At 41.2% G+C, this 25,399-nt stretch overlaps 1 protein-coding gene across 3 annotated transcripts in view; it reads right to left on the bottom strand.

The window, feature by feature from the left end:
- The window catches only part of LOC136866189 (protein inturned), a 313,810-nt gene that overhangs the window by 41,722 nt on the left and 246,689 nt on the right, over window positions 1-25,399 (bottom strand). For all 3 annotated transcript variants that reach the window (XM_068226644.1, XM_068226645.1, XM_067142930.2), the window contains one exon: window positions 14,147-14,333. In XM_068226644.1, the coding sequence (XP_068082745.1) occupies window positions 14,147-14,333 (187 nt within the window). The remainder of the gene's footprint in view (window positions 1-14,146; window positions 14,334-25,399) is intronic.

Raw genomic sequence — 25,399 nt, 5'->3', positions numbered from 1 at the left:
TTGAAATCGCCCATTAGCACTATTCTATCCTTGCTGCTGACCCTGACCACGATGTCACTCAATGCTTCATAAAACTTGTCAACTTCATCCTCATCTGCACCCTCACATGGTGAATACACGGACACAATTCTAGTCCTAATTCCTCCAACTGACAAATCTACCCACATCATTCGCTCATTTATGTGCCTAACAGAAACTATGTTGCGTGCAATGGTATTCCTGATAAAGAGCCCTACCCCAGACTCTGCCCTTCCATTTCTAACACCCGTCAAGTACACTTTATAATCTCCTATATCTTCCTCGTTATCTCCCTTTACCCGAATATCACTTACTCCTAGCACATCCAGATGCATCCTCTTTGCTGACTCAGCCAGTTCTACTTTCTTTCTTCCATAAGCCCCATTAATATTGATAGCTCCCCATAGAATTCCATTTCGTTCGCCAAGTTGTTTCCAAAGAGTCCCTCGCTTGTCAAATGGGAGTGGGACTCCATTACTCCCATAGGTCCGAGGTTTGCTTAAAATGTTCTGAGCTCGGTAGATTCATGAAACAGGATACTACCCTACTTGCACATAATCTCTCCTCTAACGGGTTATGGACCACCGGTGGATTGTATAGTCCTAGCCGCCTGAGCACAAGGAGGGCCAGGACTCAGAATATGTCCGAGATGCCCACTCCCATTCCATAGTAACTGGTATCCCGACTCTCAGGACCACTTATTAGGCCACTCAGCCGTTGCCCATGGTTCACGAACTAGGACGTGACTACAGTAACCCACAAACAAAGAAATTGGAAATTTATTGAACATCTCTCTTGGTAAGTTATTCCAATCCCTAACTTACTTACTTACTTACTGGTCGGCGCTACAGTCCTTGTAGGTCCTTGGCCTCCTTTATCACCTGCCTCCATTCATCTCGGTCCTCAGCTTTTCTTCTCCAACGTTTAACTCCTAACTTTCTAAGGTCATCCTCAACATCATCAATCCACCTTTTCCTGGGTCTTCCTCTCCTCCTCCTTCCATCAAGTTTCCCTATAAACACCTTTTTTACGGTGCAGGTTTCTGCCATTCTCTGAACATGACCGGCCCACCTAATTCTTCCCTGCTTAATTTTAGCAACAATATCTGGCTGGCCAAACAGTCCTTGCAGCTCTACATTTGTCCTCATTCTCCACCCATCCTGCTCTCTTACTGCACCGAATATCTTTCTCAATATCTTCCTTTCCCACCGTAACAGCCACTGTTCTTCTCTGGAGGTCATCACCCAGCATTCTGAGCCATACATAACTATTGGTCTTAGTACTGTTGTGTATATTTTAATTTTTGTATTCCTGCTGACATTCCTGGATTTAAACATATTTTGCAAGGCGTAAAAGCATCGGTTTCCACTTGTTATCCTCTCCTGTATTTCCACGGAGGTTTTATTGTCCTCTGTTATTATAGAGCCTAGATATTTGAAAGATGTGACTCTTTGATATTCCTTCCCATTTAATCTTACTGGGGTCCTTCCTCTTACTCCCTCTGTATCTCCCATCTTCATATATTTTGTTTTGTTTATATTCACTTCTAGTCCTAGGTCCCGTGCTTTCCCTTCTAATACTGAGTAGCTCTCTTCAAGAGCTCTTTCATTTCTTGCAATTATTGCTACATCATCAGCATATGCTATCACTTGTACTAATCTGTTCAAAATGGTTCCCCCTGGGTTGATGGGCAATTCACGGATTACTTTTTCCAATGCTAGGTTAAAAAGAAGTGTGGAAAGTACATCTCCCTGTCTTAGTCCTCTCTCCACTAAAAACTCCTCTGACAGATCTTGCTCCACTCTCACCTTGCATACCGTTGTTTTCAAAGTCATTTCTGTTAATCTAATCAATTTCCTTGGGATTCCAAATTCTTTCATAATCTTGTAAATTTTACCCCTATCTAGACTGTCATATGCCTGTTTAAAATCAACATACAGCTGATGTAGCTGTTTGTCATATTCATAAAATTTCTCTAGCACTTGTCGTAATATAAATATCTGATCCAGAGTAGAGCGATGTTTTCTAAAACCTGCTTGGTAATCCCCTAATATTCTTTCCATCCATAATTCCAATCTTAAGGCTAGTACCTTACCAAAAACCTTGTACGTTCCATCCAGCAAGGTGATCCCTCGATAATTTCCACATACTGCCTTATCTCCCTTTTTATGTAATGGGTAAATTATACCCAATGTCCAATCCTTGGGTATTTCCTCCTTTGTCCAAACCTCCTTAATCAATTCATAAACAGCCATTTCTATTCCTTCTCCCCCATATCTCAACAGCTCTGACTCCATTCCATCTTCACCTGGGGCTCTATTATTCTTTAATGCATTAATTGCAGCTTTGACCTCTTCTAAGTCTGGCTCTTTTACTGATTCCTCTTCCAATTCTCTTTCTTCCCCATCAACATTTATATTTTCCTCCTCTCTATCATCTTCATTATTTCCATTGAGTAACTCGTAAAAATACTCCTGCCATCTTCCAAGCACTTTGCTTTTATCACCCAGAAGGTTTCCATCTTTATCCTTGAAGAAAACAGCTCTTGGTTGAAACCCTCTCTTAATGTCTTTTGTTCTTTCATAGAACTTTCATACCTCGTTTCTATCCTTCATTTCATCCAGTTCTTCGATTCTCTTTCTTTCAAAAGCTCTTTTCTTATATCTACATATCTTATCTGCTCTTCTTCGTGTCTCTCTCTATACTCTTCTACTGTTTGTCTTGTTCTCCTTTGAAGCATTCTGTTTCTAGCATCATTCCTCTCTTGGATTAATGTTGAACATTCCTCATCAAACCATTCTGCTCTCTTTACCAATTTCTTCTTTCCCAGGGTACTATCTGCAACTTCACTGATAGTTGTTTTCAGTATCTCCCATTTATCTTCCACTTCTCCTTTCTCCCATAATTCCCTTTTTATTGCCAAAGATTCAGCTATTTTCTTTTTGTATTTCTCTTGCAATTCCTCATTTTTTAGTCCTTCAATATTGTGCTTTGCCTTTCTTGTTACTTTTTCCGTTCTTGCCAAATCTATTTTTTGTCTGTACTTGACTCTAACAAGATAGTGGTCTGTATCTGCATCAGCACCTCTGCAGCTTCTAACATCCATAATATCTGATGCATGTCGCCTGTCTATGATAACATGGTCTATTTGATTTCTTGTCACACCATCTGGTGAAATCCAGGTCTCCTTGTGAATGTTTTTCCTAGGATGCCAAGTACTTTTAATTATCATCTGCTTTCCACTCACAAAATCAATCAATCTCAATCCGTTATCATTACTTACTTCATGCAGGCTTTCTTTCCCTACTAAGTGTTTGTACACTTCTTCTCTTCCAATTTTTGCATTTAAATCTCCAAGGATAATTTTCACATCATGCCTTTGAACTTTATTAATTTCTTCCTCCAATTTGGTATAAAATGCATCTTTCTTCTCATCTTCTGCCTCCTCAGTAGGGGCGTACACACAAAACACAGTTACGTTGAAGAATTTTGCCCTAATTCTCACAGAGCACATCCTATCATTGATTGGAGTAAAGTTGATCACGCTTTGCTTTACTGACTTATGTATGAGGAATCCTGTGCCATTACTGCCTGCTTTTTCTCCACTGTACATCAAAATATGTTGTCCAGACATCATCATCCCTTGCCCTTTCCATCTTAGTTCCTGTAGAGCTGCTATTTTCACTCCATACTTATCCATTTCATTCCTTAATACTTTTAACTTGCCAGGTCTCTTCAATGTCTTAACATTCCACGTTGCTAATATAATATCATTTTTCCTTCTCTTTAGCCGTTTTTCTCGCCGGTTCGTCACCAAGTTTTCCAGTCCTGCATTATTCATTCTTAAGGTATCCGTAACAGTTGGTTTTTTTACGAGGTAGGGGAGTTAACCCTACGCTCAACCCCCAACCTGGAGGACCAGGGTATCACTCTTAGTCTGGATCATCACCTTAGACCTGTCCGGCTTGGGTGGCCCTACCAGGAGCAGATGCTCCCGCCGGCATAGCTCTAAGGATCATTTGACCACGCAAGCCTCCAATAAACACCCGGCAAAATATATTTTGCCTTCGTCAAGGTGGTGATACCTTCGGGAGGCCAATCCCTAACTCCCCTTCCTATAAATGAATATTTGCCCCAGTTTGTCCTCGTGAATTCCAACTTTATCTTCATATTGTGATCTTTCCTACTTTTATAAACGCCACTCAAACTTATTCGTCTACTAATGTCATTCCACGCCATCTCTCCGCTGACAGCTCGGAACATACCATTTAGTCGCGCAGCTCTTCTTCTTTCTCTCAATTCTACCCAGCCCAAACTTTGCAACATTTTTGTAACGCTACTCTTTTGTCGGAAATCACCCAGAACAAATCGAGCTGCTTTTCTTTGGATGTTTTCCAGTTCTTGAATCAGATAATCCTGGTGAGGGTCCCATACACTGGAACCATACTCTAGTTGGGGTCTTACCAGAGACTTATATGCCCTCTCCTTTACATCCTTACTACAACCCCTAAACACCCTCATAACCATGTGCAGAGATCTGTACCCTTTATTTACAATCCCATTTATGTGATTACCCCAATGAAGATCTTTCCTTATATTAACACCTAGATACTTACAATGATCCCCAAAAGCAACTTTCACCCCATCAACACAGTAATTAAAACTGAGAGGACTTTTCCTATTTGTGAAACTCACAACCTGACTTTTAACCCCGTTTATCAACATAGCATTGCCTGCTGTCCATCTCACAACATTTTTGAGGTCACGTTGCACTTGCTCACAATCTTATAACTTATTTATTACTCTATAGAGAATAATATCATTCGCAAAAAGCCTTACCTATGATTCCACTTTTTTGGTCATATCATTTATATATATAAGAAAACATGAAGGTCCGATAGTACTGCCTTGAGGAATTCCCCTCTTAATTATTACAGGGTCAGATAAAGCTTCACCTAGTCTAATTCTCTGAGATCTATTTTCTAGAAATATAGCAACCCATTCAGTCACTCTTTTGTCTAGTCCAATTGCACTTATTTTTGCCAGTAGTCTCCCATGATCCACCCTATCAAATGCTTTAGACAGGTCAATCGCATACAGTCCATTTGACCTCCTGAATCCAAGATATCTGCTATATCTTGTTGGAATCCTACAAGTTGAGCTTCAGTGGAATAACCTTTCCTAAAACCGAACTGCCTTCTATCGAACCAGTTATTAATTTCACAAACATGTCTAATATAATCAGAAAGTATGCCTTCCCAAAGCTTACATACAATGTATGTCAACTTACTAACCTGTAATTTTCAGCGTTATGTCTATCACCTATAATGCTGCTACGGAATCTGATATCTCCTAAGCTTTGTATTAGCACCAGGCTGCAAGTGAAGTCTTTACGCAGTAATGTGATCGAAGCAACCATTTTCACGGGATGTAGTGTAGGAGAAACAGTTTTCACCCCCACATTCCTTTGATTCCGTCCGACCACCACTTCCTACTCAAACGACTGCAATTTTCCATTAAAGTATGCTTCGCAATGACAATAAACAAAGCTCGCAGCAGTCTTAAAAAGTTGTTGGTGTGGATTTAAGGAATGATTGTTTTTCCCATGGCCAGTTACATGTAGCATGTTCACGTGTAAGCTCTTTTGACAGCCTTGTGATTCTGCAGCCACAAGGGTGAATGAAAAATGCACTTAACAAGGAAGTTTATAAAAACAACCTGACTTCAACAACAACAACCACCTTGGACAACATAATTTGAAGAGCAATAGAATTAAACTGTACCGGCTGTAGGCAAGGGAACTTGCCATTATAATGAGAACTTCCTAAGTTAAGTGTGACTGGCAGTAGGTAAGGGGGCCTGCCATTATAATGAAATCACTCCAACTTGACTGTGACTGGCAGTAGGAAATGTGGTCTGCCATTACACTGAAAACATACCAACCTGGACTTTACATGAGAAACGACGTATGACAACCTCCCCGTTGTGTTTCTTGGGTAATATTAAGAGCAAAGCAATGTAATAAAATCTTACTCACTGTATAGTATTTTACATAGAATTCCGTATAGAATTTAGAACTCCGTAACAAAGCATGGGTACACGAGCTAGTAATAATAATAATAATAATAATAATAATAATAATAATAATAATAATAATAATAATAATAATAATAATAATAATAATAAATCTGCTAGTGAAACACTTCAGATAATTAAACTAATTTATGGCAAAGAACATACATTAAATGCGTACATACATACATACATACATACATTACATACATACATCATACACTTTGGCGCCACACAGTTTCCACATCAGTTACAGTGTTTGAAGAGGATAAACGACAAGCACGGAAGCTCCGTCAAGCTCAGTCCCGCCCTCTCCCAGCAATTCCATGTGATCTGAGTAGACGTATGTTTCATGCCAAGATTGGGCTACTAAGTCATATGAAGCATATTCACAAAGCACTGTGAGTGTGAAAATGTGAAGTGCTGAATAATATGTTTACTTGGATACGAGTTGCAGTAGCTGATAACAACATACATACATACATACATACATAGTCGTCATCGGCTGTAACTCGATCTGAGTATATATAACTTCTTTCTGCATACATTGACCAGTTCAACTCAGTTTATGGATGTGTTTGCGATGACCAATCCTGGCATAAAACATACACCCACACAAATCACACTGAATGGATAGAGGAGGGCGGGTTTGTAATTGATGGAGTTTTCTTGCTTGTCGCTTGGCCTCTTGATGTCTGCGGCGTTCTCTTTCAAACAAGTTGACAGCGGAGGATGTAGTGTTCCGCCACAGTGAACGGTCCACAGCACATTCTTCCCATGTCTGTATATCTATACCAGTTGTCTTCATGATGTGTTTCATCTGGTTCTTAAAACGCTTAAGAGGGGCTCCATGAGGTCTATTGCCAGAGCAAAGTTCTTATCATAATAATAATAATGTTTTATGTGACCTTGCCGTGGTGGGGAGGCTTGCGTGTCCCAATGATGCAGATAGCCGAGCCGCAGGTGCAACCATATCGGATGGGTATCTGTTGAGAGACCAGACTAACGAATGGTTCATCGAAAGGGGGGTAGCAGCCTTTCGGTAGTTGCAAGGGCGGCAGTCTAGATGATTGACTGATACGGCCTTGTAATAATACTCAACATGGCTTAGCTGTGTTGATACTGCTACACGGCTGAAAGCAACGGGAAACTACAGCCGTAACTAACTCCCGAGGACATGCAGCTCTCTCTGTATGAATGATGTACTGATGATGGCTTCCTCCTGGGTAAAATATTCCGGAGGTAAACTAGTCCCCCATTCGGATCTCCGGGTGGGGACTACACGAGAGGGGGCGATCATCAGGAAGATAGATACTGACATTCTGCGAGTTGAAGCGTGGAATGTTAGAAGTTTGAATCGTTGTGGCAGGTTAGAGAATCTGAAAAGGGAGATGGATAGGCTAAAGTTAGATGTAGTTGGTATAAGTGAAGTACGTTGGCAGGAAGAACAAGATTTTTGGTCAGGCGACTACCGAATTATCAACACAAAATCAAACAGAGGAAATGCAGGAGTTGGTTTAATCATGAATAAGAAAATAGGGCAGCGGGTAAGCTACTACGACCAGCATAGTGAAAGAATTATTGTCGTCAAGATAGACACCAAACCAATGCCCACCACAATAGTGCACCACCACCACTAGTACAGCGGATGATGAAGAAATCGAAAGAATATATGAGGAGATAGAAGATTTAATACAATATGTAAAAGGTGACGAGAATCTAATTGTGATGGGAGACTGGAATGCAGTGGTAGGCCAAGGAAGAGAAGGTAGTACAGTAGGAGAATTTGGATTGGGACAAAGGAACGAAAGAGGAAGTCGGCTGGTTGAATTCTGCACTGATCATAATTTAGTCCTTGCCAATACTTGGTTCAAACACCACAAACGACGGCTGTATACGTGGACGAGACCTGGAGACACTGGAAGGTATCAAATAGACTTCATTATGATTAGGCAGAGATTCAGAAACCAGGTGTTGGATTGCAAAACTTTCCCAGGAGCAGACGTGGACTCTGACCACTACTTGTTGGTCATGAAATGCCATCTGAAGTTGAAGAAATTGAAGAAAGGAAAGAATGCAAAAAGATGGGATCTAGACAAGTTGAAAGAAAAGAGTGTGAGGGATTGTTTCAAGGAACATGTTGCACAGGGACTAAATGAAAAGGCTGAAGGAAAGACTATAGAGGAAGAGTGGAGAGTCATGAAAAATGAAGTCAGTAGGGCTGCTGAAGAAATGTTAGGAAGGAAGAAAAGATCAACTAAGAATCAGTGGATAACTCAGGAGATACTAGACCTGATTGACGAACGACGAAAATACAAGAATGCTAGAAATGAAGAGGGCAGAAAAGAATACAGGCGATTAAAGAATCAAGTGGATAGAAAGTGCAAGATAGCTAAGGAAGAATGGCTGAAGGAGAAGTGCAAGGATGTCGAAGGCTGTATGGTCCTGGGAAAGGTAGATGCTGCATACAGGAAAATCAAGGAAACCTTTGGAGAAAGGAAATCTAGGTGTATGAATATTAAGAGCTCAGATGGAAAACCACTTCTAGGGAAAGAAGACAAAGCAGAAAGATGGCAGGAGCATATCCAACAGTTGTATCAAGGTAAAGATGTAGATAATTTGGTTCTGGAACATGAAGAGGCTGTTGATGCTGATGAAATGGGAGACCCAATTTTGAGGTCAGAGTTTGACAGAGCTGTGAGTGACCTCAATAGGAACAAGGCACCTGGAATTGATGACATTCCCTCTGAATTACTGACTGCCTTAGGAGAAACCAGCATGGCAAGGTTATTTCATTTAGTGTGCAAGATGTATGAGACAGGAGAAGTCCCATCCGATTTTCAGAAGAATGTTGTTATACCTATTCCCAAGAAAGCCGGTGCTGACAGGTGTGAAAACTACCGCACCATTAGTTTAGTATCTCATGCCTGCAAAATTTTAACACGTATTATTTACAGAAGAATGGAAAAACAAGTTGAAGCTGAGTTGGAAGAAGATCAATTTGGCTTCAGAAGAAATGTAGGAACACGTGAAGCAATCCTGACTTTACGTCTGATCTTAGAGGATCGAATCAAGAAGGACAAGCCCACGTACATGGCATTCGTAGATCTAGAAAAGGCATTCGATAATGTTGATTGGACCAAGCTATTTATGATTCTGAAGATGATGGGGATCAGATACCGAGAACGAAGAATTATCTACAATCTGTATAAAAATCAGTCTGCAGTGATAAGAATCGAGGGCTTTGAAAAAGAAGCAGCAATCCAGAAAGGAGTGAGGCAAGGCTGCAGTTTGTCCCCTCTCCTTTTCAATGTTTACATAGAACAGGCAGTAAGGGAAATCAAAGAGAAATTTGGAAAGGGAATCACAGTCCAAGGAGAAGAAATCAAAACCTTGAGATTTGCCGATGATATTGTTATTTTATCTGAGACTGTAGAAGATCTCAAGAAGTTGCTGAATGGTATGGATGAAGTCTTGGGTAAGGAGTACAAGATGAAAATAAATAAGTCCAAAACAAAAGTAATGGAGTGCAGTCGAACGAAGGCAGGTGATGCAGGAAATATTAGATTAGGAAATGAAGTCTTAAAGGAAGTAGATGAATATTGTTACTTGGGTAGTAAAATAACTAACGATGGCAGAAGTAAGGAGGACATAAAATGCAGACTAGCACAAGCAAGGAAGAGCTTTCTTAAGAAAAGAAAATTGCTCACTTCAAACATTGATATCGGAATTAGAAAGATGTTTTTGAAGACGTTCGTGTGGAGCGTGGCAATGTATGGAAGTGAAACATGGACAATAACTGGCTCAGAAAGAAAGAGAATAGAAGCTTTTGAAATGTGGTGTTACAGAAGAATGCTGAAGGTGAGATGGATAGATCGAATCACGAATGAAGAGATACTGAATTGAATTGGTGAGAGGAGATCTATTTGGCTAAATGTGACGAGAAGAAGAGTTAGAATGATAGGACACATCTTAAGACACCCAGAACTTGTTCAGTTGGTTTTTGAAGGAAGTGTAGGGGGTAAGAACGGTAGGGGTAGGCCAAGGTATGAATATGACAAGCAGATTAGGGCAGACGTAGGATGCAATAGTTACGTAGAAATGAAAAGGTTAGCACAGGATAGGGTGGCATGGAGGGCTGCATCAAACCAGTCTATGGACTGATGACTCAAACAACAACATTTGTTTTACATCCCACTAACTACTCTTTTACAGTTTTCGAAGACGACGAGGTGCCGGAATTTAGTCCTGCAGGAGTTCTTTTACGTGCCAGTGGGGGAGCAAAGTTCATGATAAAGAATTCGGCAGGGAAGCCTGGTATCAGCCACGCGGTGAACATGGCTTAACCATCTCAGCTGATGAGTGATGATTGTTGCCTCAATGCTATTTAGGTGTGCTTTGTCAAGAACTGCCGTGTTGGTCACATAGTCCTCCTACTTAATATTCAAGATTAATCTAATTTTCTGATGGTGGAAGCGCTCAAGTTTTTTAATATCACGGCGATAGAGTGTCCAAGTTTCACAGCAACATAGCAGCGCGGAAATGACAACAGCTTTGTACACCATGAGTTTGGTATGCAGTTTTAGGTTGTTATTCATAAAGACTCTGTGCATTAACCCTCCGGAATATGCATGAGAAGCCCCAATTCTTTTATCAACATCTTATTTGCAGGTACACTGTTTAGAAAAGATGCTTCCAAGATATGAAAAGTGATCAACCTGTTCCAGTGTTGTGTCTAAGATGGAGATAGTGAATTCAGGAAGAATTTATTCTGGGGCAAGTTGTGTAAGTACCTTTGGGTTTTTTTTTTTTTTTTTTTTTTTTTTTTTTTTTTTTTTTTTTTTTTGCATTAATGGCAAGACCAAAACGATCACATGCAGTTTTAAAGCAGTTGACTGTCTGTTGTAGTTCTGCAGGTGTTAGAGCAGGAGATGCGGTGTCATCAGTATACTGCACTTCTGTCACCCGGGTAACCAGAGTAGGTCTTTGTGAGCAAAGTCTTGCCAGATTGAAAAGGCCTTCATCAAAACAAAATTTCATCTCCATGCCTAAGTTGTTTGCAGATGATTCATGCAGAATGGCAACCATATACAGTGCAAAGAGTGCAGGAGCAAGCACACAGCCTTGTTTCAATCCATGAGTGATTGGGAACGAATCTGATACTGAGTTACCATGAAGAACGTGTCCAGACTGGAATGGGAATCTTAGTGCACGGGGATATGGTACTACAGGCACACTTCGAGAAAATCGTATTCCTAAGGATTGTAATCTGAAATCTTCCGCTACAATGAAGAAAGAAAAACGGGGTACATATGATTACCTAAAGAGCTTGGAGGAAGGTGTTCAGGTTTGCTGTTGTGTGGATAATTCAGTAGTAACCGTAACATCTACGGGTTATGGAGTGCAACCTGATAAACAGGTATCTCATTATGTGAAAGAAAAAGGACAGGCTAGAGGTGGAAAAGTACGAGTGTCTCAGCCATACATGATTTCTCAGAACAATATGGGTATGGGAGGTACTGATCGTATAGGTCATAACTTGACAGATGTGCGAGTAGGAATACGAGGAAAAAAGAGGTAGTGGGCAATATTTGCCTGGCTCGTTGATGTAGGAATACATAATGCATGGCAGCTGAAACACATGTCTGGAGAATGCATTTCTCACCTTGATTTTTGATGAGCAATTGTCCAAGACTTATCTCACACGCTACAAAGCTGCTCCCTTGTTCAACAGATCTTATTGTTTTGTACATAATACAGTGCAGGAACTTCAGTACAATGGAATGCATCACTGGCCTTCTGCAATTCCAGAAACAAAGAGAGGAAGATGCGCATGAGAAAACTGCCTTGCTAGGCCTAGAACCCAATGTACCAAGTGCAATGTAGGTTTATGTGTAGACTATTTTACTGATTATCATACTCACAAAGGTAATAAGTAGTGTGTACGTGCCTTTCAGAACATCACCATTAGTGCAGTACTCATATCTCTGTACATACCGTTGCTATAATTCCTCATATAGACTGTCTAACTGCCTCACGATGTAATAAGTGATTTGGATAGCTTGTGAGATTTTAACATTATTATTTAAAATATAAATTAATTTCCTCATACAAGTAACAACTCAGGTCATTTACAACCCCTATACAATCATCCCTAGCACTAAAAATCAAACATCTAGGTATTTTTAATAGTTCTGGAACAACACAATTTTTGTAATATATGCAAATATTGAAGAAAAACTTGTATACTGATGATTTACAAAAGAAAGTGTTGGATAAAAGCACATCACTAAGCCAAATGCGGAATAACATCCAAATTACCAAATATGAAACAAAGACAGCACTACCGCCCAGCACGCCATATATGACACGGGCCTTTTCTCGAAAGTTACATGTCGAATAAATATAATTAAGGCTTTTCCGGGATGTTCATATGCAGATTATCCAACGGTAAAAGTTACAAGTTGATTCTCAAAAAATAAAATCTTGGGCGGATCCAGGTTAATAGGGACTTGTATGCTTAAACACTGTACCTCTTAAATTATAGCACAAAAATTATAACATGTCAGTCTTTTTAATTAATAAATATAAGAAAATAAAACTGACTTTTTATTTTGAGCACAATAAAAATCAAACTGGAATATCTTCAAAATATCAGTTTTTGTTGTTGCGATTATGGAATTTTATTTTAAATAATGTACCCCAGTCAGTACTTCGCTGTGTAGTGGGGGACAACTTTGTCATAGGTTATAATCATAGGTTTGTACTGTTTGTACTGTAATCACAATTGAATGTCAATGCTCCCTCGCTTCCCTGCAAAGTTTGTTCACTCTCGCTTCACTGTGACATAAGCTGCCCACATTTACATCAGGCCAGCTCGGCCGCATTGGGCTAGCCTCAACAGGCGCCCAGCTGAGCACCTCTGATGTAGAACAATTGTCTCATCCCTAGTTCCTAAGTTGGCAGCCTTTTGCACTGCACTATCACATCATCCGCAAGAAATAAACAAATGACTGTCATACCGGGCCTAGATGCCTGCACTGCAAGTGGTGACTCCTGGTACTAATGTTGAGCAGCACAAGGTAAAACTTTGGCCAACATACAAATTCTGCTGATAGAATCACAGTTTTTACTACTCAATATAGAGCTGTCCGCATCATTTTAACGTGTCTTGTGTCCGACTCGTTGGCTGAATGGACAGCATACTGGCCTTCGGTTCAGAGAGTCCCGGGTTCGATTCCCGGCCGGGTTGGGGATTTTAACCTCCATTGGTTAATTCCAATGGCTTGGGGGCTGGGTGTTTGTGCTGTCTCCAACATCCCTGCAACTAACACACCACACATAACACTACCCTCCACCACAATAACACGCAGTTACCTACACATGGCAGATGCCGCCCACCCTCATCCAAGGGTCTGCCTTGCAAGGGCTGCACTCGGCTAGAAATAGCCACATGAAATTAAAAAAATTAAATGTGCCTTGTTTAAATAACCTGCTTTAAGTTAAAACAGAAGTGTGTCCTATGTCAGGAACATGTGTTTCATAATCTTTCTACTTTAGCTTCATGCCACATGTCACTTCCCATGACTTTTGCATTGTACCTCTCCAATATCTGCAGCTAAAGTCCTGCTGTCAACAATGTCTATTTTAATGGTCGTATTTCTAACTGACCTGTATTTTGGTAACATAAGGAAATTCATATGTCTACAGCAGTTTTTGAATTCTGTTATGTACAAATCAACTTTATTCAAAAAATAGATGTCTGGCTCTTAATCTTTCTCTTTTAGTTAAAACCCACCACCAACAAAGGTGTTTTGATCAGAGGAAGTGCACATGTAGGCAACATTATTTTAACTTTGTTACATACAAATAAACTGTGTTTAACGAAAATTAGTATGTATAACACCAAATTACATATAAATGGGTTACGTACAAATGAGGTTTAATCAACAATTTTTTAGGTCATATTATGCAGGGACCTGCAGAAATGTATGTATAAAACAGAATTATGCAGAACTGAGTTGCATATAAACCAGTATCAACTGTATTTACTTACCTTAAACTGCACAGTATTCTGAAGTAAACTATGAATTGCCTGACAGCTACGCCGGAAATTGTACAGGATCTCTTGCAACCTAGTGGATTGCACCTGCTCACGATTCACAGGAGGGCAAAGCAGAATTCCTTCTGTAGTGTCAAGGTGCACATAATGGAATAGCACATTCTCCTCTCCTGCAGTCAATCTGAGGAAATATATTAGGATTTAAAATGATGTGAAAGTTTCTAATACTATATAATTTGAAACTGTGGTTAAAGAAGGATCTTGTGAGGAAATCTTAAAATGTTGTCAAAATGTTATTGGCAAAGACTTTCACAGTATGAGCCTGTGACCTTCTGATTTGACGGAGTGATCTTTGAAATTATTCCATATAGAGTGAATGTTTAGAAAACAAAAGTAAAAGTAAAGGAAAATTAAATGGGAAATGAAACAACATAAGGAAATATATGAGATACATCTTTAGGTGCCTTATAAACTAGTGTGTAGATACTCAATACCAACCCTAACAGATTGACTAATGGGGTATATAGGAATAGCTTATGGTGCTTGTGGGTGGGGAGGGTCATGTGGTGGGGATTAGGTATGGGTATATGAATTGGAGGGTTTAATGTTGTACTTTTATTGTTTTCTTTTGAAATAAATAGGAAGAATTATGTCAAAGAGAACGTTATGATTCTGATTAATTCCATTGATATTGTATGCTGTACTAAAAAATTGGCCTGTACAGTCACTGGAAGTTCTTGTAGCACATCTTGAATTCCCTCGGGACAAGTCGACTATTGGTGTTCTGTCTCCTAATCCACTGTGTCATGGTCCTACAGGGCTTGTCTTGTTGCCAATGTTTAATTACTTCCAGATCAAGTTCCTTCGTGATGGTCATAAGAACAGGTTCCTTGAGTTCACTCTGGTGTTTTTGTGGAAACTCCCTCTCGACAGTAGTTCTCCTAGCTTCAGGTTCCATCGCCGGGTGCCTAGAAGATGTCTTGCCTTAAAGCTGCATTAACTGGACATCTCCCAGGTCTACGTCGACTTCCGCATCCTTACGAGGCCGGAGATTTCCATCATGTATTTTCCCAAAAAGACTTCATGAGCTGCATAGTCCAGGATCACCTTGTACTCTTCCAGAAAGTCATGACCTAATATGATGTCAGGTATTAAGCTGTGAATCACTGAGGCGTTAGCTACAATCAGCAGGTCCATACATTTAGTAGTTGGGGCCGATGACCTTAGATGTTAGGCCCCTTTAAACAACAAACATCATCATCATTTAGCGGTTAGGTTAGTCTGTCCTTGGATGGAATAGGTTACCCCGTTCGCTGCTCCTATTACTCTTCCGAGGTGGTGAGACTTCATGGGCAGTAGTAATCTGGCAACAGTCCCATTTATAAACGAGTTACTTGCTTGGCTGTCGAGTATGGCTGAAAAGTTATCGTTGCCTATCCTCAAGATGATCGCTGGTCAAGATTGATCTGTTCTACCCACAATCTGACCAATCCCTCTCCTACTTGACCAGGGTAGCTTGTCTGTCGTGTCTTGAGGGGCATTCCTGTTCCCAGTCTTATCGCCCCTTAATCCTGAATGGGCCGGACCTAGTTTCTCCGACGTCGAGGTTGGGCACTTTCTTCAGGTGTCCTGTTCTTCCGCACTGGTAGCATTTTCTAACTGAGCTGGTCTCTTCTGTAGCTTTAATCTTGTGTTCCTCCTCTAACTGGGCGATGATCCTATGTAGATCATGAAAGGATCTCGGTTGGGATACTTTCACTAGGGGTCGAATCATATCGTGGAGTAGCTCTGTGATGTCTGGTAAGATCTCGTTCTTGCTTCCTTCCGGGTGCAGACGCTTGAAGAGCTGATACTTCTGTAGGACGAAAGCACTAGCTCTCATGCCAGTGGGTTGCGCCTCAGTCCGTAGCTTCCTTTTCACGGAGCTCTTCACCCCTTCAGAACTGAGCCTAGCACGGAATTCCCTGTTGAAGTCCGCCCGGTTTAAATTTAAACCCTTCAAGTTCTTTCACCAAGTAGAGGCTTGCCCCTTTAATCGCAGTGTGATGATTTGCACGAAGATGTCCTCTGATAGATTAGTCCTTCCTAATAGACTGACCGATCCCTCGAAGCTAATCAGCTTCTCTTCCAGTCGCCCGTGGAATTCCGGAAGGCTCTCTATAATCATCTTCGGGTCTAGGTGTCCTGTATTGTCAGTTAGGTTTGAGGGGTTTAGAGCTGGGACGGTACGTCCTGTTTGAGTTAATGTATCTTCTATTGCGTGAAGGATGCTATCTCTTATATTCTTGATGGTCGAAATCCAATTTTCTAATTTTCCTTCACTGCGTGTACCCTTGTGCTATCTGTCCGGTTACAACTGTATTACCTACAGAAATTTCATCTGAAATTTTGTCTTTTTCTTTTTTTCAAAATTTGGTCTGCAATCTGTTCTGTTAGGCCACAACTGACGCCTGAAATTTTGTCATTTACTTTCAAAATTTGGTCTGAAATTTTGTCATTTACTCGCGTTAAGGTGGAATTAACTCGTGAATCAACATCTGAGATTTTGTTCTTGAGTGCCTGCATCATGGTCATTAAGTTAGAACACATTTTTGTTATATTTACCTCTTCTTCTGATGACTCCGGATCTTCGTCGACCTCAATGAAAAACTTTTCGGGATATTCGCGTTTTTCTACGAGATCTTCTTGTAACTGCGTCTGCAGTGATATCTTCTTGCCGTTCGTTGGAAGATTTCTGTTGGCGAGTTTGTCTTTGAGCTGTTGTACGGACATATTTTCTAGTATCACTTGGATTTTGATCTATTTTGCACTTACACTCGTATTCACTCGTAAATTCGTACGTCCTCATCACGATCGCCAATGACGTAGTCACAAAGATGCACACGAAATGCTGTCAGTTGCATACATTAATTTATTTACAACTTCACATTACACACACATTAACAAACCACAATTTTTAACAACTGCCTATCACGAAGCAGCACAAGGAGACTGTAACCACTGCATATCAACTACCAACTCTACAAAACCAATTCATATACTTCAAACATGACTTCTACACATGTCTAATCAAAACAACTCCTGTTAAACAATAACCCAACTCCACCATCAAGACTGCTTCCTTACACAAGTTGCCTGGCCAGGCTATGTCACAACATATCTTTTCGTAAATTCTAGAGTGCCTATAGTATAGTTATAATGTAAAGAACATTCTACAACCATCTAGTGTCAAAGATACGTTATTCTGGATGTTCCTGTGTGTTGCACAATGCGACAGTGGATTATACATCATATATACAGGTAATAATAAATAATATACTATTAATTACAGGTTCTTAGATGAACTAAAATATATATACAGCACGTTTCATAACATAACCTCACCAAAAATACAATCGTCTGACTACGTAAATAATAATAATACTAATACTAATAAGTAGATGTAAACACTTCATAGCCATACCTCCCAATAATAATAATAATAATAATAATAATAATAATAATTGTAACCCGTAGTGGGTGACATGGTACCTGAGCTGCAAGAAAACGTTTAAGTTTTTATTCTGGATGAATCAAACTATTGGACGGCGATCTCAAGAGTGTTTCCTATACATCAAGAAATTGTAATTTTATTTTGTTTTCTCGGTGAAAATGTTTTGTGTATCTCGAGAAATTTTTTTTTTTGCTAGGCAAAGACTATCCGAAAATTATTTTGAAAGAAAATTATTTAGAAACAAACTGTTTGGACATATAAAGAAAAAATGTGTTATTATGTTTTGTGTATTTCAATTATTCCAGGGATAACTAGAGAACTTGAAGATTGTATAATTTGGTCTTGCTGATTTTATGTTTTAAAATTTTGGTCCAGTTTAAAAATGAACTCCCTATACCGACACGTGTAAGAAATTGATGGTTCAATTGTTGCGTCAGCAATTTCTTCATGGCTTGTTGTTTGCTTGATGCCCATATAAGGTTAGGGTTTTTGTAATTGGTTGTAATTAGAAGTGTTGTAATTTTTTTTTTTTTTTTGCTAGGGGCTTTACGTCGCACCGACATGTTTAACATGGAGGTGTTTTCCGATTGGCGGTTTGATATCGAACAATTTCCGGTATGATGTGAGGTACGCGTGTGCTACCGTTTTCTTGTCGTCTTTCGTTTTCGATCTTCGAAGGGGTCGGACGCGCGGTGCGCGTGGTCCGGGTCTATGGGGCAAACCTACCCTAAGGTAAGCACGTTTAATTATCTTAAAATTTTGTTTTTTTCTTTCTAAATTTAACTTTCATGTGTTTCGGCCTTTCTTCTTAAATTTCGCGAAATGTAAATGTTCTTATCCTGCCAGGAAATCACCTCAGATCTTAGTTTGGGCTATTTCATTTATGCCTCTGTGTTACACGAGGCCACCTTTTGGTTGGAGGTTTTCCAATTTTAAAATTTCTTTTATCCTTAATGTTGTAATTTGTTTAATTTTCCATCAGGTTGCCTCCAGTAGCTCTGTATAAAGAAATTATGAGAAAAGTTTGTTGTTGTCCTATGATGGACCAGCCAGAAGATTGTCTGTTATATCCTATTTGGTTTATTGTTCAAGATTCAAGTTGCAGTTGTATTTCTGTTCCTTTTCCACGAACTGTTTTCTATACGTTTCTGTTCTTTTCTTTGTTTTCCTAATTATATTTTATACGAAGGGTATGGGCAAGTACGTTCTTTTCCTTACAACATCCTACGATCTTACAGCCTCATAGGGTCCAAGTCCGCTTTCCACACTATTCCTGTCTGTAGTTGTCATTTAGACCTTTAAGTTTTAAGTATCCTATCCGCATCTTTTATTTCATTTACGATTTTATTTTATGTATGTAGCCAACCTTATCCTTGCTTCCCTTGTGTTTTGATAACTTGCGTGATACCGTTAATACCGTATTGCTGGTATCGGAATGATGGTGATGATTATCTTTTATTATTGTTATTATTACTTCGACGTTCACATTTTATGTATCTTTTGGCCGCGTAAATCAATCCTGGCTACATTAGCCAATTCCAGGCTGCTACTACTACTACTACTACTACTACTACTACTACTACTACTACTACTACTACTACTACTACTACTACTACAACAACAACAACAACAACAACAACAACAACAACAATAATAATAATAATAATAATAATAATAATAATTCAAGCTCAATATTGGCATTGTTTACCCATGGGTGAAAGAATATTGTTTACAAGTTATATCAGTCCATTACACTTGCATCATAGTATCACTCCAGAGGTTTCTGTGGCAAACTTTCCAGTTTTATTCAAACAGCATCACCTAAATTAAGCGCATATGGATCATAAAAACATATTTCAAGTGCCAGTAGAGCAATGGTCCACAAACCTACTATGCTGTCGTAGCTGGGTGGAGAGGTGATACTCTCACATGGAGCGTCCCAGGTGGTGGAAAGAGGGAGGGGGTCTTTACTGGCTTGCCAGTGGACTTGAGCGAAATAGAATAGCTCTCGTGGACCAAATACACATTCGACTGGGTGGAGGAGGGTGTTTGTTTATGCCTCAACAGTGAAAAAGGAAGAAGGAACCAAGAGTCAAAACACATTGCCTTGTAGGTGGTCGGGGGACCTACAAAAGCTAAGGGATCACCCCCGTCAGAAAAGGCAACCATCCAACAGGTTAGAAAGGGGCCACCTTCCTGATGGGTGTGCGCAGGGATGATTGCCCGGCCACATAAAATATCAATAGTTGAACGCGGATGAAAACTGGACTGCCTCTATGGGGACGACGAGGCGACAAATAAGGAAAAATGAACTAAGAATGCCTAAATTGAGTGAACCGAGTGTGGGAAGGGTGGGTCCATTCAGGAACTTGAAAGACCAGCTAAGAAAGTACAAAATAGAAATAACAGCAATAGAGGAGATCAGGTGGAGGAGACCTGCACCATGGACTCAGAGGATTGGAACAGGCTTCTTTGTACGCAGAGCATATAACCCAGCGATTCTAAACTTTGAACCAATAAATGGTAGGATGTGCACATTGAGAATTAAGATGAATTTTTTTAATCTGACGGTGATTTGTGCACATGTCCCAAGAGAGGAGGCAAGTGATGAGGATAAGGACTCATTTTACGAACAGCTGGTACGCACTTATGATACCCCAACAGCTAATGATGTGAAAATGATCCTGGGCAATATGAATGCTAAAGTGGGCAGGGAGGCTGCTTTCTGACCAAATGTGGGACCGCATAGTGTGCATGAGGAATGCAATAAAAATGGGCTGAGGTTGGTTGATTCTGCTATTAACAAAAATCTCAACATTGTTCCCACACAAACATATTCAAAAAGGCACACGGAAGTCTCCAGGCGGTGTGATGGTCAATCAGGTCGACCATATTCTGGTGCAAACAAGGCATGGTTCAGATATAACAGATGTTAAAGTGTGCAGGGAAGCAGATGCAGATTCGGACCATTTCATGGTGATTTAAAATACCAACAGAGAATATCTAATGCCAGATGCAAACAGTTAGAAAAGGAGAGGAAATTCAATATGGACAGTATCATCACAAATTAACAGGAAAGAGTAGAATTTCAGAGACAAATAGGTGAGGCAATTAGAACTATAGTTGTAAACGAAAATGATAGTCCTGAAGTGCATTGGAAAGTAATAGAAAGAAGAATATTGCAGACGATGGAATCGAAACTGCACACAAATAATATCAGTAGTGCCAGGCAAGGTTAACAGTTTGATGATGAAAGTGAAAAGGTTATCGAGAAGCGAAACATGGCAAGGAAGCGGATGTCCAAACATGAAACAAGAGCTACCAGACAGAATTATGAGACCAAGAGATTTACAGCTAAAAAGGTCTGCAGAAGGAAAAAGAGAACCTTAGAGAGGGATAGACTGAAGGAACTTGAGGACTCTAGAGATGAAAGAGATGTTAGAAGAATGTTCAAGAGAATAAAGGAAATAAAAAAAGGAGTGGCAACCTCGCACTACAAGTTGCAGAGATAGACCAGGGAATCTGATTGGTGATAAAGAGAGAATTATGACAGGTTGGGAGAATACTTTAAGGAACTATTGTATGCAGAAGAAATGCAAGAGGTAGAGAACCGGGATCATCATCATCATCATCATCATCATCATCATCATCATCATCATCATCATCATCATCATCATCATCATAATGGTGAAGAACCAAGTCAAAGAAGTGAGTGAAGCCATTAAGGAAATGAACAATCCTATAGCTGCAGGAAAGGATATGATAGGATACCTAGCACAGTTTTTAAGTATGGTAGTACTGAGCTATTAAAGGGAACACACAGACTGTCAGAAATAACTTATTTGACATATTGTCACAAGGCTTTGCACACACATAGGAAAACTCAAGAAGTTTTTTTGACATTTACAAATCTGTGATATGTGCCCCCTTAGTGATTCTGCAGACATCAAGCTTATACTTGGCGCAGCATATCCCTATCAATGTATTTGAAAGCACGGTTGATGCGAGCTCCCAGTTCTGATGGTTATGAATTTCATGTTTTTGGTCCGTATTGAACTGAGAATAATATATAAGTAATAATAATAACAACGTAAACGTTTCCACCTTTTCAATACTAAAATATATTCACAAAATTATAAATTACACGGTACTAGTTTCGACCCATCTAGGGGTCATCATCAGCCGTATTGGAGCAAAGATCATTTTTTTTTTGCTCCAATACGGCTGATGATGACCCCTAGATGGGTCGAAACTAGTACCGTGTAATTTATAATTTTGTGAATATATTTTAGTATTGAAAAGGTGGAAACGTTTACGTTGTTATTATTATTACTTATATATTACTCCCAGTTCTGGCAGGTTTGTTGGGAGAGGAGGTATAAACACTGAGTCTCTCACGTAATCCCACACAAAGAAATCGCATGGGGTTAAGTCAGGAGAGCATGGAGGCCATGACATGAACTGCCGATCATCAGCTCCATCATGACCGATCCACGGTTTAGCAATCTCCTATTTAGGAACTGACGAACATCACCATGGAACTGGGGTGGAGCACCATCCTGTTGGAAGATGAAGTCCGCGCTGTCCTCCAGTTGCGGCAAGAGCCAATTTTCCAGCATGTCCAGATACGTGTCCTGTAACGGATTTTTCGCAGAAGAACACATTAAATTTCGGTGAATTTCGAATGTGCTGCACGATAGCATGAGGATTCTCTACCCCCCAGATTTGCACATTGTTTCTGTTCACTGTACCATTAACAAAAAATGTTGCTTCATCACTGAAGACAAGTTTCATGCTAAACTCATCCTCTTCTATACACTCTTGCAACCACACCGAAAGTTCAAGGCGTTTGACTTTGTCATCGGGAGTCAGGGCTTGTAGCAACTGTAAGCGGTAAGGCTTCTGCTTTAGTCATTTCTGTAAGATTTTCCAAATGGTCGGCTGTGGTATGTTCAGCTCTCTGCTTGCTCTCTCCTTTGACTTCTGTGGCATACGTGTGAAAATTGCCTGCACACAATCAACTGTTTCTTCAGTCACTGCAGGCCGTCCCATTGATTTCCCCTTACAGAGATATCATGAAGCTTTAAACTGCGCATACCATCACTGAATGGAGTTAGCGGTTGGTGGATCTTTGTAGTACTTCCTCCTGAAGTGTCGTTGCACTGTTATGACAGACTGATATGAGTGCATTTCAAGCACAATAAACGCTCTCTCGGCTCCTGTCGTCATCTTGTCTCACTACAAACTTCTCACTGCTGCTGCACTCTCGTGGCAGAAATCTGAAGTGCGACTTCAGCAGACCAAAACTTTTGGAGTTTTTTTATACATGACTGTTGCCAACGGCCGTAGCTGTGTTGAAACACCGGATCCCGTGAGATCTCTGACGTTAAGCAACATTGGGCGTGGTCAAGAGTTGGATGGGTTGCCACGCGCTGTTGGTGGGGGGTAAGGGAATGGAGGAGCGGAAAGGAACTGGCCACCCTACCGCACGTAAACTCCGGCTCAGGAACACCTCTGCGGAGGTTCGGACCTGCCTTCGGACAGAACAACCCTTACCTACCTTACTACATGACTGTTGAGTTTCGTGATCATATGTCAATCCATGGAGCTACAGTGAAATTTATGAAATAGCTTCAATCATTTGTAATAATCCTGTAATGTCGACAAGTTGGAATACCTCCATAATCATACCAATCCTCAAGAAAGGGGACAGGTTGATTTGCAACAATAATAGGTAAATATCATTATTAACCCATTCAACGCCAAACCCATATATATACACTGACTGACAGAGCAAATGCAACACCAAGAAGGAGTGGTTCCAAAGGGATGAAAGTTGGGGAAAAAACAGAGACGGCACGGACGAATAATTGATGTTTATTTCAAACCCATATGCAGGTTACACAATGCGCACGGCATCGACTCAGTAGGATGTAGGACCACCGCGAGCGGCGATGCACGCAGAAACACGTCGAAGTACAGAGTCAATAAGAGTGCGGATGGTGTCCTGAGGGATGGTTCTCCATTCTCTGTCAACCATTTGCCACAGTTGGTCGTCCGTACGAGGCTGGGGCAGAGTTTGCAAACGGCGTCCAATGAGATCCCACACGTGTTCGATTGGTGAGAGATCCGGAGAGTACGCTGGCCACGGAAGCATCTGTACACCTCGTAGAGCCTGTTGGGAGATGCGAGCAGTGTGTGGGCGGGCATTATCCCGCTGAAACAGAGCATTGGGCAGCCCCTGAAGGTACGGGAGTGCCACTGGCCACAGCACATGCTGCACGTAGCGGTGGGCATTTAACGTGCCTTGAATACGCACTAGAGGTGACGTGGAATCATACGCAATAGCGCCCCAAACCATGATGCCGCGTTGTCTAGCGGTAGGGCGCTCCACAGTTACTGCCGGATTTGACCTTTCTCCACGCCGACGCCACACTCGTCTGCGGTGACTATCACTGACAGAACAGAAGCGTGACTCATCGGAGAACACGACGTTCCGCCATTCCCTCATCCAACTCGCTCTAGCCCGGCACCATGCCAGGCGTGCACGTCTATGCTGTGGAGTCAATGGTAGTCTTCTGAGCGGACGCCGGGAGTGCAGGCCTCCTTCAACCAATCGACGGGAAATTGTTCTGGTTGATATTGGAACAGCCAGGGTGTCTTGCACATGCTGAAGAATGGCGGTTGACGTGGCGTGCGGGGCTGCCACCGCTTGGCGGCGGATGCGCCGATCCTCGCGTGCTGATGTCACTCGGGCTGCGACTGGACCCCTCGCACGTGCCACATGTCCCTGCGCCAACCATCTTCGCCACAGGCGCTGCACCGTGGACACATCCCTATGGGTATCGGCTGTGATTTGACGAAGCGACCAACCTGCCCTTCTCAGCCCGATCACCATACCCCTCGTAAAGTCGTCTGTCTGCTGGAAATGCCTCCGTTGACGGCGGCCTGGCATTCTTAGCTATACACGTGTCCTGTGGCACACGACAACACGTTCTACAATGACTGTCGGCTGAGAAATCACGGTACGAAGTGGGCCATTCGCCAACGCCGTGTCCCATTTATCGTTCGCTACGTGCGCAGCACAGCGGCGCATTTCACATCATGAGCATACCTCAGTGACGTCAGTCTACCCTGCAATTGGCATAAAGTTCTGACCACTCCTTCTTGGTGTTGCATTTGCTCTGTCAGTCAGTGTATGTTATTGAACGCCGTGCCTCGTTTGCTAAACCCGTATATATACGTTTTGGCGATCTCGTATACGAACGAGATATAGTGTCCTCCCTTGCGAACCATGTAACCTTGCTGTGGTGGGGAGGCTTGCGAGTCCCAACGAAGCAGATAGCCGAGCCGCAGGTGCAACCATATCAGATCGGTATCTGTCGAGAGACCAGACTAACAAATGGTTCATAGAAAGGGGAGTAGCAGCCTTTCGGCAGTTTGCTCTACATCCTGTCTTAATTAATCCATATTGCTTTCTGTCAGGTTTTGCTTTCACCCTGTCTTAAAGAATGTCGTAGTGACTGGAAATGTGAATCAGTTGGACCGAATGTGGTGCGTTGGCGCCAAGCGGTCGGTCAGATCACGCTCATTAGGGGAGCAGGATTTAACTACAAGACTACTTTCGTCCAACTGACCGTAAATGGGCAACACAGACCTCTATTGGTCTTGTACCTTGGCACTCCCACTCTCATGTGTTTTAATGTCCTCCAACTACCTAGGGCAGATCACGACCACGAGTTGGGTCTTCTTTC

Source organism: Anabrus simplex, chromosome 3 (assembly GCF_040414725.1).
Source record: "Anabrus simplex isolate iqAnaSimp1 chromosome 3, ASM4041472v1, whole genome shotgun sequence".
Lineage (NCBI taxonomy): Eukaryota > Metazoa > Arthropoda > Insecta > Orthoptera > Tettigoniidae > Anabrus > Anabrus simplex.
The sequence above is the reverse complement of the archived record's forward strand: the minus strand, read 5'-3'. Positions and strand labels throughout refer to the sequence as shown.